At 49.6% G+C, this 15,269-nt stretch overlaps 1 protein-coding gene and 1 non-coding gene across 2 annotated transcripts in view; both read left to right on the forward strand.

Annotated features, from left to right (window-relative positions):
• The first annotated feature begins 12,695 nt into the window (after positions 1 to 12,695).
• Positions 12,696 to 15,269, forward strand: part of NCAPD2 (non-SMC condensin I complex subunit D2) — a 185,691-nt gene continuing 183,117 nt past the window's right edge. Inside the window, exon 1 of the mRNA XM_053692853.1 lies at positions 12,696 to 12,888. Coding sequence (XP_053548828.1) covers positions 12,771 to 12,888 — 118 coding nt within the window. The 5' untranslated portion in view covers positions 12,696 to 12,770. The remainder of the gene's footprint in view (positions 12,889 to 15,269) is intronic.
• On the forward strand, positions 12,984 to 13,282 carry LOC128640613 (small nucleolar RNA U85). Its single transcript, XR_008399358.1, has one exon. It is a non-coding gene; the product is annotated as a small nucleolar RNA U85 (small nucleolar RNA).

A 15,269-nucleotide genomic window follows, 5' to 3' on the forward strand; every position in this document is an offset into this window, starting at 1 on the left:
GATAGACAAAACACACACATATACACTTACACACACATACATACAAAGACATATACAGATACACAGTCATACACATACATATACAGATACACACACATATACATAACATAGATACACAAAACACACAGTCATACACATACAGATTATCAGATACACACACACATACAAAGACATTTACAGATGTGTGTATATATATATATATATATATATATATATATACACATACACACATATATATATACACATACAGATACGCACATATACACTTACACACACACACACACAGATAGATACACACACTTTCATGCACACATTAGAGGTGCTCAGCTTTAGTAGGATTAATTCAGGATAGGAGAATGTAACATGTATAAGAAAAAGTTGCTTTATTCTGGGAAAATTGCAAGGTTCCACAAGCTATGGCCACAAAAACTATGATTTTTTTTTTAAAGGCGAACTTTAGGGTTGCATCACTGGGATAAATAATATCACCACTGAAGGTAAATATAGAAAGGAGGTCACAGCTGTAAAGACAATACTGCAGTTTGAAGTGCAATACACAACATAAAGTATTAACAGCATATGGATATGTGAAAACAGTATACATCTACCAGTACCATCTAATATACGTTCAGTCCTTTCATTTTAATGCCCCCCCCCCCCCCCCTTTCCTGGTCAAGCTGTCCTCCTCAGGTCTAAAAGCTCCCGTTCCCCACCATAACATGTGCGCATAGAGAAACAGATTCAGATCTGAAGGTTGGTGATTTATTATGTAATGAACACGGGAAAACTGAGGTTGTAGGATAAGGTGACCAGATTTTTAAAATGAAAAACGGGGACATTTTTTTTTTAGGGTTATCCAATAATAACCACAGATCAGGTAGTGATTATGACTACATGCGATAATCACTACCTGATATGAATGGCAAGCCAATGTTAACATACACTGACTGTGCCAAATCCCCTTCTCTCCCTGTCAGCACTAGCTTGGATGGTCTAGTATGTTGCTGTCTATTTAAATTAAGCAGGAGTAAACACACACTTTCACACTCACTCCCTCCCCTACACAAACTCACACATACACACACTCTCTCCCACACCCACTCACTCCCCACACAAACTCAAATATTCACACACTCACTCACTCCCTCCCCCCACACAAACTCACACATACACACACTCTCTCCCACACCCACTCACTCCCCCACACAAACTCAAATATTCACACACTCACTCCCTCCCCCCCACACAAACTCACACATACACACTCACTCTCTCCCACACACAGTCATTCTCACTCTCTCACACACACAGTCCCTCCAACACACAAACACACACTCTCTCCCACACACAAACACACACTCTCTCCCACACGCACAGTCCCTCCCCCACACAAACTCACACACTCTCTCCCACACACAAACACACACTCTCTCCCACACGCACAGTCCCTCCCCTACACAAACACACACACTCACTCACAACCCCCCCCACACACACACTCACTCACACACAAACACACAGTCACTCACTCCCAACCCCCCCCCCACAAACTCCCACACACTCCCTCCCTCCCCCACACAAACACACACTCACTCTCACTCTCTCCCACACACAAACACACACTCATATCCTTGACAACAAACTATTGATTATGCAAATTAATAAAAGAACCTAAACTAGAATAACAAACCTTAAATTAACTGAAGGTAAGGAACTACTGAAATTAAAATGAATGAAGAAAACCTTCTTGGTTTTGGGAGTATATATGAGCAAATTAAATAACAATATCAGAGAGTTTAGTGGGGTTTTCATTTACCAAAAGCCCTTTTTTTATATTGGTGTCAGCAATTTTTTCTGTGTTTAAAAATGAAAATGCCCTATTTTCATTGAAGTCATTGGATAGTCACATGGAAGGTGTTTTAATTTGCTGACCCTCACATTTATGGAACCCTTATTCCTTTCAACTTGGACTCTGCTAATTACATTAAAAATAAAACATCAGAAGATTACCAAAGCCTGATGTTTCCTTTTTTTTTTTTTTTTTGTACATTTAATATGGTTGGAATTTATTATTACATTGAGACATAATGGAAAGACTAAATTAGTAATATATATTAAAATCTGCTTGCTGGCCAGTGAATCATCAGGGGACCTCTCCCAGAGTATAATCCTTCTCATTTTACAAGAATGTTATAAGCACTTTTTACCAGTTTAAACAAAGTGAGCTAACACAAAAGTCAAACGGAGCTCTTAGGTCAAAGCTCAGTATACACAGATCACACAAATGACAGAGGTGGAAACTAAGAGTATGCACAACATAAATATGCTTTCCTTCACAATCAGACAGCTTCTTGAATAATGATGACCTGTGCACGCTGAAGCAGAGTTTGAGATTTCAGATTTTGCAGCAGCCAGAGAACAGACTTTTAACCCCTGCAAAGAGATTCTACTCACCCCCGGCACAATGTTCCCACGCACATTAATTAGTGAAGCAAAGATAAACCGGAACAGTTTTCAGAAGCTACACTGCAGCTCATGATGGATAACATGACCGCAATAACTGGATAAGCAAGCTAAAGTAAACTGGGCTCTCCTTATGTCCTGAAACTCCCAAGCAGTGGCGGAACTCCAAGGCACCTGTAACCTTTGTGATCTTGGAAGTTCTGTCACTGCTTTGTGCACACTGCCAAAATGGCTAAATATCCCCAAGTGCAGAGACTAAGTAAGGCAGGCTGCAAGAGGAGCCGGGGACAGTCTCCTCAATCTGGGGACTGTCCCCGGAAATCGGGGACGTCTGGTCACCTTAAATGTAGTAAGCAGAGGGCAGGTCAGGCCAGGTCTGTAGCAGCGTGTTGGCTGTGAAAAGAAACAGACACAGGAATTGCTAGGGAAACGATCTGATATGATAGCAGCTCCCTTACTAAAAAGCGTTCTGTGTAGCTGCTGGAGGAGAGAGGACAGGAGCGTTCTTGTGTATGGGAATGTGATAGTGAAGTGAATTTTTAGGTTCATACCCCCTGGCCAGTCCACCTTGTTGCGGCCATGGAAATCCCCCTCTCCTCCATCCTAACATTTTGCTGCCTGCAGCAGAGTGGACTCACTACGCTCACACTATTCACAGGACCACAGCTGATGAGACACTGCATTCACTGCTATCACAGTATAGCGCTATGCAGAGCCGGAACAAAACTGTTAACATGCAGTTTCTGGGGAATGTTTATGCAGCGACACTCCTGTTTCAATTGCGCATGCATTAAAAGTTATTTACGAGTCGCATGTCATTTGCCACAACTAGACATATCCAACTCTAAACCAAGCGGTGGGCGGGGCTTAAGTACCGTTTTCAACTGCAAACTAGCATTGGATTTTTGCATTTTTCCTGCACTTCATAGAAGCAGAGACATAAGGGACATCTCAGACAATGTTTAATTGGCATTTAACAGTAAGTTATTAAATAAAAAACTCGGTGTAGACTGTCCCTTTAATGTGCACTCACAGTGCTTTATGCTGATTGTCATTGATAAGGTAACCACTGTGAGTGCACATTAAGCAGAACAAGGAAGCTGCAAAATGTTTCTTTTTCAGAATGTCTATAGGTTGTTTGTTACATTAAAGTTTTATTTAAAAAAAAAAAAACAACCTATAGACATTCTGAAAACGAAACATTTTGCAGCTTCCTTGTTCTGCTTAATGTGCACTCACAGTGCTTTATGCTGATTGTCATTGATAAGGTAACCACTGTGAGTGCACATTAAAGTGAAAGTAAAGTTTTTCTAAGTGCAATGCATCTTATAACATATAATCTGACCAACATCCTAGTCGCTAACTTTGTTTTTTGAATAACACCATTGCTTTCAAGTAAATCTTATATTTATTCATACCCTATTTTCTCCGCTTCCTCCTCCCCCTTGCATTCTTCCTGCTTTGTCTCTCTAAATGATTTATGCGCTCCTCCTGAGTGCGCGTTCTCGATGTTTGGAACTATGCGCATGCGCAATTCTGCCATCTACACTCCGATACAGTATATCAAAGTATGTAAATATTTTTTAAGAGTGTGTATATATATATCAATTGCATTTTATTATATCTAAACTTACTTTGAAAAAGGGATTGCAGAAAGAAGAATGTTTTGGTCCGATGCCGATCGATTGTTCAAAGTGCGCATGCGGGAGTTGTGAACGCGCAGATCCAGAGTACTAGAGATTAATCTCTAACGCATGCGCAATACAGGAAGTGGGAGTCATCAATTCCTATGTAGACGCCAGTGGGGGACCCAATCCGTTAGATACGGATGAGAACGTCACTACTAACCGAAAAAAAATTTGTATGCGGGTGGAGGAAGGAGGTTATTAGACGGGATAATAAATAACTAAATTACTGCATTAAAAAAGGTATTTAAAAAAAAAACGATGAATGAAACTATACTTTATTTTTGATGTTATTTGCATTGGTAGCGAACTGTCAGTTTAACTTTACTTACACTTTAAGCAGAACAAGGAAGCTGCAAAATGTTTCGTTTTCAGAATGATTGTCTATTACATTAAAGTTGATTAAAAAAAAAAGAAAGCTTTGAGTGGAGGTCACATGTTTCCTGTCTAGAGTCAGCGGAGGTCACATGTTTCCTGTCTAGAGTGGAGCTCCAGTGTGCAGTTAGACTACTTTGCAACCAATGCGATGATGAAATGCGCATGTGCATGTCGCACATGTGACTCACCGCACAGACTTTAAACACATATTTTATTGGTTCATTATTCACAACATTTTCGCGTCACTTCCGTTTTTTTGTGTACTGATTGGTTTACCCCAGTTCGTATAGTGAATTGCAGGAGTTCCTATTGGCTCCTGCTCGTCGCTTACTGATTAGGTTCAATAAGTCCCATTGGCAGTGTTTGATTGGCTCCTTTTACTGTCTATCAACTTCTATTTTTGTGATTCGCCTATTTCTGGCGCGATACATAGATTTGAAGTTATCTTCTTGGCTCTGAGACTCGAGTGGCGGTAAGTAACGTGCGTTCAATTGTTGTCTTCAGGTTAGTAACCCGCTCGTGCCTGGTACCGAGGGCATTAACCCGCTCGTGCCTGGTACCGAGGGCATTAACCCGCTCGTGCCTGGTACCGAGGGCATTAACCCGCTCGTGCCTGGTACCGAGGGCATTAACCCGCTCGTGCCTGGTACCGAGGGCATTAACCCGCTCGTGCCTGGTACCGAGGGCATTAACCCGCTCGTGCCTGGTACCGAGGGCATTAACCCGCTCGTGCTTGGTTACTGGTCTGTTATTAATCCCCTCGGGGTTGCCCGGGACACTTATGAGCTAGACGTGCTGCAGGGAGGAACCTGTATTGTGTTTCTGGTCAGCACGTGTGACTAATAAGTCTTCTGTAGGGACGGGTGGTATTAACCCCTCATAGCTGGTTACTGAGGTGTTGACCATTGTACTACCCCCTCCCTCGTGTGTGTCTGGTTACTGGGCTTGGGGTACTACCCCCTCCCTTGTGTGTCTGGTTACTGGGCTTGGGGTACTACCCCCTCCCTCGTGTGTGTCTGGTTACTGGGCTTGGGGTACTACCCCCTCCCTCCCTCCCTCGTGTGTGTGTCTGGTTACTGGGCTTGGGGTACTACCCCCTCCCTTGTGTGTCTGGTTACTGGGCTTGGGGTACTACCCCCTCCCTCGTGTGTCTGGTTACTGGGCTTGGGGTACTACCCCCTCCCTTGTGTGTCTGGTTACTGGGCTTGGGGTACTACCCCCTCCCTTGTGTGTCTGGTTACTGGGCTTGGGGTACTACCCCCTCCCTTGTGTGTCTGGTTACTCGGCTTGGGGTACTACCCCCTCCCTCGTGTGTGTCTGGTTACTGGGCTTGGGGTACTACCCCCTCCCTCCCTCGTGTGTGTGTCTGGTTACTGGGCTTGGGGTACTACCCCCTCCCTTGTGTGTCTGGTTACTGGGCTTGGGGTACTACCCCCTCCCTCGTGTGTCTGGTTACTGGGCTTGGGGTACTACCCCCTCCCTTGTGTGTCTGGTTACTGGGCTTGGGGTACTACCCCCTCCCTCGTGTGTCTGGTTACTGGGCTTGGGGTACTACCCCCTCCCTCGTGTGTGTGTCTGGTTACTGGGCTTGGGGTACTACCCCCTCCCTCGTGTGTGTCTGGTTACTGGGCTTGGGGTACTACCCCCTCCCTCGTGTGTGTCTGGTTACTGGGCTTGGGGTACTACCCCCTCCCTCGTGTGTGTCTGGTTACTGGGCTTGGGGTACTACCCCCTCCCTCGTGTGTCTGGTTACTGGGCTTGGGGTACTGCCCCCTCCCTCGTGTGTCTGGTTACTGGGCTTGGGGTACTACCCCCTCCCTCCCTCGTGTGTGTCTGGTTACTGGGCTTGGGGTACTACCCCTCCCTCCCTCGTGTGTGTGTCTGGTTACTGGGCTTGGGGTACTACCCCCTCCCTCGTGTGTGTGTGTGTCTGGTTACTGGGCTTGGGGTACTATACTACCCCCTCCCTCCCTCGTGTGTGTGTCTGGTTACTGGGCTTGGGGTACTACCCCCTCCCTCGTGTGTGTGTCTGGTTACTGGGCTTGGGGTACTACCCCCTCCCTCGTGTGTGTATCTGGTTACTGGGCTTGGGGTACTACCCCCTCCCTCCCTCGTGTGTGTGTCTGGTTACTGGGCTTGGGGTACTACCCCTCCCTCCATCGTGTGTGTCTGGTTACTGGGCTTGGGGTACTACCCCTCCCTCCCTCGTGTGTCTGGTTAATGGGCTTGGGGTACTACCCCCTCCCTCGTGTGTGTGTCTGGTTACTGGGCTTGGGGTACTACCCCCTCCCTCCCTCGTGTGTGTGTCTGGTTACTGGGCTTGGGGTACTACCCCCTCCCTCCCTCATGTGTGTCTGGTTACTGGGCTTGGGGTACTACCCCCTCCCTCGTGTGTGTCTGGTTACTGGGCTTGGGGTACTACCCCTCCCTCCCTCGTGTGTGTGTCTGGTTACTGGGCTTGGGGTACTACCCCTCCCTCCATCGTGTGTGTCTGGTTACTGGGCTTGGGGTACTACCCCTCCCTCCCTCGTGTGTGTGTCTGGTTACTGGGCTTGGGGTACTACCCCCTCCCTCCCTCGTGTGTGTGTCTGGTTACTGGGCTTGGGGTACTACCCCTCCCTCCCTCGTGTGTGTGTCTGGTTACTGGGCTTGGGGTACTACCCCTCCCTCCATCGTGTGTGTCTGGTTACTGGGCTTGGGGTACTACCCCTCCCTCCCTCGTGTGTGTGTCTGGTTACTGGGCTTGGGGTACTACCCCTCCCTCCCTCGTGTGTGTGTCTGGTTACTGGGCTTGGGGTACTGCCCCCTCCCTCGTGTGTCTGGTTACTGGGCTTGGGGTACTACCCCCTCCCTCCCTCGTGTGTGTGTCTGGTTACTGGGCTTGGGGTACTACCCCCTCCCTCCCTCGTGTGTGTGTCTGGTTACTGGGCTTGGGGTACTACCCCCTCCCTCCCTCGTGTGTGTGTCTGGTTACTGGGCTTGGGGTACTACCCCCTCCCTCCCTCGTGTGTGTGTCTGGTTACTGGGCTTGGGGTACTACCCCCTCCCTCCCTCGTGTGTGTGTCTGGTTACTGGGCTTGGGGTACTACCCCCTCCCTCCCTCGTGTGTGTGTCTGGTTACTGGGCTTGGGGTACTACCCCCTCCCTCCCTCGTGTGTGTGTCTGGTTACTGGGCTTGGGGTACTACCCCCTCCCTCCCTCGTGTGTGTGTCTGGTTACTGGGCTTGGGGTACTACCCCCTCCCTCCCTCGTGTGTGTGTCTGGTTACTGGGCTTGGGGTACTACCCCCTCCCTCCCTCGTGTGTGTCTGGTTACTGGGCTTGGGGTACTACCCCCTCCCTCGTGTGTGTGTGTGTGTCTGGTTACTGGGCTTGGGGTACTACCCCCTCCCTCGTGTGTGTGTCTGGTTACTGGGCTTGGGGTACTACCCCCTCCCTCCCTCGTGTGTGTGTCTGGTTACTGGGCTTGGGGTACTACCCCTCCCTCCATCGTGTGTGTCTGGTTACTGGGCTTGGGGTACTACCCCTCCCTCCCTCGTGTGTCTGGTTAATGGGCTTGGGGTACTACCCCCTCCCTCCCTCGTGTGTCTGGTTACTGGGCTTGGGGTACTACCCCCTCCCTCCCTCGTGTGTGTGTCTGGTTAATGGGCTTGGGGTACTACCCCCTCCCTCCCTCGTGTGTCTGGTTAATGGGCTTGGGGTACTACCCCCTCCCTCCCTCGTGTGTCTGGTTACTGGGCTTGGGGTACTACCCCCTCCCTCCCTCGTGTGTGTGTCTGGTTACTGGGCTTGGGGTACTACCCCCTCCCTCCCTCGTGTGTGTGTCTGGTTACTGGGCTTGGGGTACTACCCCCTCCCTCCCTCGTGTGTGTGTCTGGTTACTGGGCTTGGGGTACTACCCCCTCCCTCCCTCGTGTGTGTGTCTGGTTACTGGGCTTGGGGTACTACCCCCTCCCTCCCTCGTGTGTGTGTCTGGTTAATGGGCTTGGGGTACTACCCCCTCCCTCCCTCGTGTGTGTCTGGTTACTGGGCTTGGGGTACTACCCCCTCCCTCCCTCGTGTGTGTGTCTGGTTGCTGGGCTTGGGGTACTACCCCCTCCCTCCCTCGTGTGTGTGTCTGGTTGCTGGGCTTGGGGTACTGCCCCCTCCCTCCCTCCCTCGTGTGTGTCTGGTTACTGGGCTTGGGGTACTACCCCCTCCCTCCCTCGTGTGTGTGTCTGGTTACTGGGCTTGGGGTACTACCCCCTCCCTCCCTCGTGTGTGTGTCTGGTTACTGGGCTTGGGGTACTACCCCCTCCCTCCCTCGTGTGTGTGTCTGGTTACTGGGCTTGGGGTACTACCCCCTCCCTCGTGTGTGTGTCTGGTTACTGGGCTTGGGGTACTACCCCCTCCCTCCCTCGTGTGTCTGGTTACTGGGCTTGGGGTACTACCCCCTCCCTCCCTCGTTTGTGTGTCTGGTTACTGGGCTTGGGGTACTACCCCTCCCTCCCTCGTTTGTGTGTCTGGTTACTGGGCTTGGGGTACTACCCCCTCCCTCCCTCGTGTGTGTGTCTGGTTACTGGGCTTGGGGTACTACCCCCTCCCTCCCTCGTGTGTGTGTCTGGTTACTGGGCTTGGGGTACTACCCCCTCCCTCCCTCGTGTGTGTGTCTGGTTACTGGGCTTGGGGTACTACCCCCTCCCTCGTGTGTGTGTCTGGTTACTGGGCTTGGGGTACTACCCCCTCCCTCCCTCGTGTGTCTGGTTACTGGGCTTGGGGTACTACCCCCTCCCTCCCTCGTTTGTGTGTCTGGTTACTGGGCTTGGGGTACTACCCCTCCCTCCCTCGTTTGTGTGTCTGGTTACTGGGCTTGGGGTACTACCCCCTCCCTCCCTCGTGTGTGTGTCTGGTTACTGGGCTTGGGGTACTACCCCCTCCCTCCCTCGTGTGTGTGTCTGGTTACTGGGCTTGGGGTACTACCCCCTCCCTCCCTCGTGTGTGTGTCTGGTTACTGGGCTTGGGGTACTACCTCCTCCCTCCCTCGTGTGTGTGTGTCTGGTTACTGGGCTTGGGGTACTACCCCCTCCCTCCCTCGTGTGTGTGTGTCTGGTTACTGGGCTTGGGGTACTACCCCCTCCCTCCCTCGTGTGTGTGTCTGGTTACTGGGCTTGGGGTACTACCCCCTCCCTCCCTCGTGTGTGTCTGGTTACTGGGCTTGGGGTACTACCCCCTCCCTCCCTCCCTCGTGTGTGTCTGGTTACTGGGCTTGGGGTACTACCCCCTCCCTCCCTCGTGTGTGTGTCTGGTTACTTGGCTTGGGGTACTACCCCCTCCCTCGTGTGTGTCTGGTTACTTGGCTTGGGGTACTACCCCCTCCCTCGTGTGTGTGTCTGGTTACTGGGCTTGGGGTACTACCCCCTCCCTCGTGTGTGTGTCTGGTTACTGGGCTTGGGGTACTACCCCCTCCCTCGTGTGTGTGTCTGGTTACTTGGCTTGGGGTACTACCCCCTCCCTCCCTCGTGTGTGTGTCTGGTTACTGGGCTTGGGGTACTACCCCCTCCCTCGTGTGTGTGTCTGGTTACTTGGCTTGGGGTACTACCCCCTCCCTCCCTCGTGTGTGTCTGGTTACTGGGCTTGGGGTACTACCCCCTCCCTCCCTCGTGTGTGTGTGTCTGGTTACTGGGCTTGGGGTACTACCCCCTCCCTCCCTCCCCTCCCTCGTGTGTGTCTGGTTACTGGGCTTGGGGTACTACCCCTCCCTCCCTCGTGTGTGTGTCTGGTTACTGGGCTTGGGGTACTACCCCTCCCTCCCTCGTGTGTGTGTCTGGTTACTTGGCTTGGGGTACTACCCCCTCCCTCCCTCGTGTGTGTCTGGTTACTGGGCTTGGGTACTACCCCCTCCCTCCCTCGTGTGTGTGTCTGGTTACTGGGCTTGGGTACTACCCCCTCCCTCCCTCGTGTGTGTGTCTGGTTACTGGGCTTGGGGTACTACCCCCTCCCTCCCTCGTGTGTGTGTCTGGTTACTGGGCTTGGGGTACTACCCCCTCCCTCCCTCCCTCGTGTGTGTCTGGTTACTGGGCTTGGGGTACTACCCCCCTCCCTCCCTCCCTCGTGTGTGTCTGGTTACTGGGCTTGGGGTACTACCCCCTCCCTCCCTCCCTCGTGTGTGTGTCTGGTTACTGGGCTTGGGGTACTACCCCCTCCCTCCCTCGTGTGTGTGTCTGGTTACTGGGCTTGGGGTACTACCCCCTCCCTCCCTCCCTCGTGTGTGTCTGGTTACTGGGCTTGGGGTACTACCCCCTCCCTCCCTCGTGTGTGTCTGGTTACTGGGCTTGGGGTACTACCCCCTCCCTCCCTCGTGTGTGTGTCTGGTTACTTGGCTTGGGGTACTACCCCCTCCCTCGTGTGTGTGTCTGGTTACTTGGCTTGGGGTACTACCCCCTCCCTCGTGTGTGTGTCTGGTTACTGGGCTTGGGGTACTACCCCCTCCCTCCCTCGTGTGTGTGTGTCTGGTTACTTGGCTTGGGGTACTACCCCCTCCCTCGTGTGTGTGTCTGGTTACTGGGCTTGGGGTACTACCCCCTCCCTCGTGTGTGTGTGTCTGGTTACTGGGCTTGGGGTACTACCCCCTCCCTCGTGTGTGTGTGTGTCTGGTTACTTGGCTTGGGGTACTACCCCCTCCCTCCCTCGTGTGTGTGTGTCTGGTTACTTGGCTTGGGGTACTACCCCCTCCCTCCCTCGTGTGTGTGTCTGGTTACTGGGCTTGGGGTACTACCCCCTCCCTCCCGTGTGTGTGTGTCTGGTTACTTGGCTTGGGGTACTACCCCCTCCCTCCCTCGTGTGTGTGTCTGGTTACTGGGCTTGGGGTACTACCCCCTCCCTCCCTCGTGTGTGTCTGGTTACTGGGCTTGGGGTACTACCCCCTCCCTCCCTCGTGTGTGTGTCTGGTTACTGGGCTTGGGGTACTACCCCCTCCCTCCCTCGTGTGTGTGTCTGGTTACTGGGCTTGGGGTACTACCCCCTCCCTCGTGTGTGTGTGTGTCTGGTTACTGGGCTTGGGGTACTACCCCCTCCCTCCTTCCCTCGTGTGTGTGTGTGTGTGTCTGGTTACTGGGCTTGGGGTACTACCCCCTCCCTCCCTCCCTCGTGTGTGTCTGGTTACTGGGCTTGGGGTACTACCCCCTCCCTCCCTCGTGTGTGTGTCTGGTTACTTGGCTTGGGGTACTACCCCCTCCCTCGTGTGTGTGTCTGGTTACTTGGCTTGGGGTACTACCCCCTCCCTCGTGTGTGTGTCTGGTTACTGGGCTTGGGGTACTACCCCCTCCCTCCCTCGTGTGTGTGTCTGGTTACTTGGCTTGGGGTACTACCCCCTCCCTCGTGTGTGTGTCTGGTTACTGGGCTTGGGGTACTACCCCCTCCCTCGTGTGTGTGTGTGTGTGTCTGGTTACTGGGCTTGGGGTACTACCCCCCTCCCTCGTGTGTGTGTCTGGTTACTGGGCTTGGGGTACTACCCCTCCCTCCCTCGTGTGTGTGTCTGGTTACTGGGCTTGGGGTACTACCCCTCCCTCCCTCGTGTGTGTGTCTGGTTACTGGGCTTGGGGTACTACCCCTCCCTCCCTCGTGTGTGTGTCTGGTTACTGGGCTTGGGGTACTACCCCTCCCTCCCTCGTGTGTGTGTCTGGTTACTGGGCTTGGGGTACTACCCCCTCCCTCCCTCGTGTGTGTGTCTGGTTACTGGGCTTGGGGTACTACCCCCTCCCTCCCTCGTGTGTGTGTCTGGTTACTGGGCTTGGGGTACTACCCCCTCCCTCCCTCGTGTGTGTGTCTGGTTACTGGGCTTGGGGTACTACCCCCTCCCTCCCTCGTGTGTGTGTCTGGTTACTGGGCTTGGGGTACTACCCCCTCCCTCCCTCGTGTGTGTGTCTGGTTACTGGGCTTGGGGTACTACCCCCTCCCTCCCTCGTGTGTGTGTCTGGTTACTGGGCTTGGGGTACTACCCCCTCCCTCCCTCGTGTGTGTGTCTGGTTACTTGGCTTGGGGTGCTAACCCCTCCCTCTTTGGTTACTGGGCTTGGGGTGCTAACCCCTCCCTCTTTGGTTACTGGGCTTGGGGTGCTAACCTTCTCCCCTGGGTTTGGGGGACACTGCATGGGGTGCTAACCTTCTCCCCTGGGTTTGGGGGACTGTGCATGGGGTGCTAACCTTCTCCCCTGGGTTTGGGTGACTGTGCATGGGGCTAACCTCTCTGTCTCCTTGCAGGTCTAATCATGTCATTCCAGTTTCACATACCCTTGGCTTTCTCAGACCTGCTGAAAAGTGGGGGCATTGGGCAGTATGTGGTACAGGAGGTTCTTCCAGTGAAACAGCTGCGTGACCAGCTTAAAAGTGAGTACAGACATTGTGGTACAAACCCTCTTACCATACACTTTACTTCATACAGCAGGTGTGCTCTACGTGGTGTTGGGTGATCGTCCTTTCCTGCCAAGTGATGATTCCAAGGCGAATGTGATTCCCCCTCCTCTTGCCATGACCTCTGACCTTCCCTTCGGTCTGTAATCTTGGTGACTGTTGAGTAGATTTTCTCAGTCGCTGTAAGGCCAGACCCACAGCAGCGTTATGCAGGTCTTTCCCCATAGCCCCTGTCTGCCCCTCAGAGTGAGAGCGTGTAGCCACTGGGTGAGACCAACACGATGTGCGGGCAACCAGAGGGGGCAGGTCTGTGGTCACGGCTATGACAGGGAGGGGGAGATGAGCTGGCATCTTTGGTAATCTGATGGCATTTAGTAATCCTTAGTCTGCGTCTTACTAATTCTTAGTCTAGTATTGGCGGTGGCCGAGTTGGGTTGTGTAGTACAAATTACTCTTAAACAGTGAGTGAAGTTCTGCAGTAAAATGACTGATAAATGTAAGCAGGGTGGATACAAATTTTAATATTTAATAGATTTTTTTTTTTATCTAAAGATATTTTGTATTTAAGATATTTTATAATCCAATGGTTATTTATCCTGAAGTCCTAGATTAGTCTTTAATTGTACAGCAAGATGTTGTAATGTGTTTTTTTTGTAAATGAATTCCCTTTAACCCATTCACAATGCTCTGCTCTCCCGGAGGCTATGGTCATTATTTTGGACATTTCTTCTTATCACACATTAGTTTAGTATTTCTGAAAACTGGGACTTTGTGTCTGCAGAAATAACAATCCCCTTCTTCATGGCAAAATGTTATAAACTAAACAGTTGAGAAAGACCTTTTTAAAGGGACAGTCTACCATAGAATTGTTATTGCTTTAAAAGATAGATAATCCCTTTATTACCCATTCCCCAGTTTTGCATAACTAACAGTGTTATATTAATGTACTTTTTACCTCTGTGATTACCTTGTATCTAAGAACCTTCTTCCAGCCCCCTGATCACATGACTGTGACTGTTTATTGTCTATTGTCTTAAATTTAGCATTGTATTGTGCTAGATCTTAAATAACTTTCTGTGCCTGAACACAGTGTTATCTATATGGCCCACGTGTACTTTCTGTCTTTGTGTTGAAAAGAGATTTAAAAAACCTGTGATAAGAGGCAGCCCTCAAAGGCTTAGAAATTAGCATATGAGCCTACCTAGGTTTAGTTTAAACTAAGAATACCAAGAGAAAAAAGCAAATTTGATGATAAAAGTAAATTGGAAAGTCGATTAAAATTAAAAGTCCTATCTGAATAATGAAAGTTTAATTTATATTTGACTGTCCCCTTTAAAGGGACTTAATTGGGAAAGAACTTTTGGGTTTCAGATAGAGCATACAATCTTCAGATTTATTTCTATCTTCAAATTTGCTTCATTCTCTTGGTATCCTTTGTTGAAGGAGAGCAATGATGTACTGGGACCTAGCTGAATACCATGGGTGAGACAGTGACAAGCAGCTAGCTCACAGAAGTGCATTGCTTTTCAACCATGAATAACAAGAGAAAAATGCAAAATAAGTAATTTGGAGAATTGTTACGTATTGCATGGTCTTTAGTTTAATTTTACTTCACTGTCCCTTTAATGCTATTGCTACCCTGCAAATCTGTGTGCACAGAATCAACCCTTACTAAGTTTGCAGAATCTCGCTGAGTAGAAGAGTTTGTAGTGGAATAAACCTAAGTGTGAGGAGGGAAGGGCAATAAAACTAATTCTATTATTAACAACAAAGTACAGCTGAACCCTATTAAACTGGAAATGACTCATATGTTTATCTGATGCTATAGAATTATCTATCTGTATCTAATGATCTATCTATGTATATCTAATGCTATATAATGATCTATCTGTATCTAATGATCTATCTATGTATATCTGATGCTATATAATTATCTATCTATGTATATCTGATGCTATATAATTATCTATCTATGTATATCTAATGCTATATAATTATCTATCTGTATCTAATGATCTATCTATGTATATCTAATGCTATATAATTATCTATCTGTATCTAATGATCTATCTATGTATATCTAATGCTATATAATTATCTATCTGTATCTAATGATCTATCTATGTATATCTAATGCTATATAATTATCTATCTGTATCTAATGATCTATCTATGTATATCTGATGCTATATAATTATCTATCTATGTATATCTGATGCTATATAATTATCTATCTATGTATATCTAATGCTATATAATGATCTATCTATGTATATCTAATGCTATATAATTATCTATCTATGTATATCTAATGCTATATAATTATCTATCTATGTATATCTAATGCTATATAATGA

This window comes from Bombina bombina, chromosome 9 (genome assembly GCF_027579735.1).
Source record: "Bombina bombina isolate aBomBom1 chromosome 9, aBomBom1.pri, whole genome shotgun sequence".
NCBI lineage: Eukaryota > Metazoa > Chordata > Amphibia > Anura > Bombinatoridae > Bombina > Bombina bombina.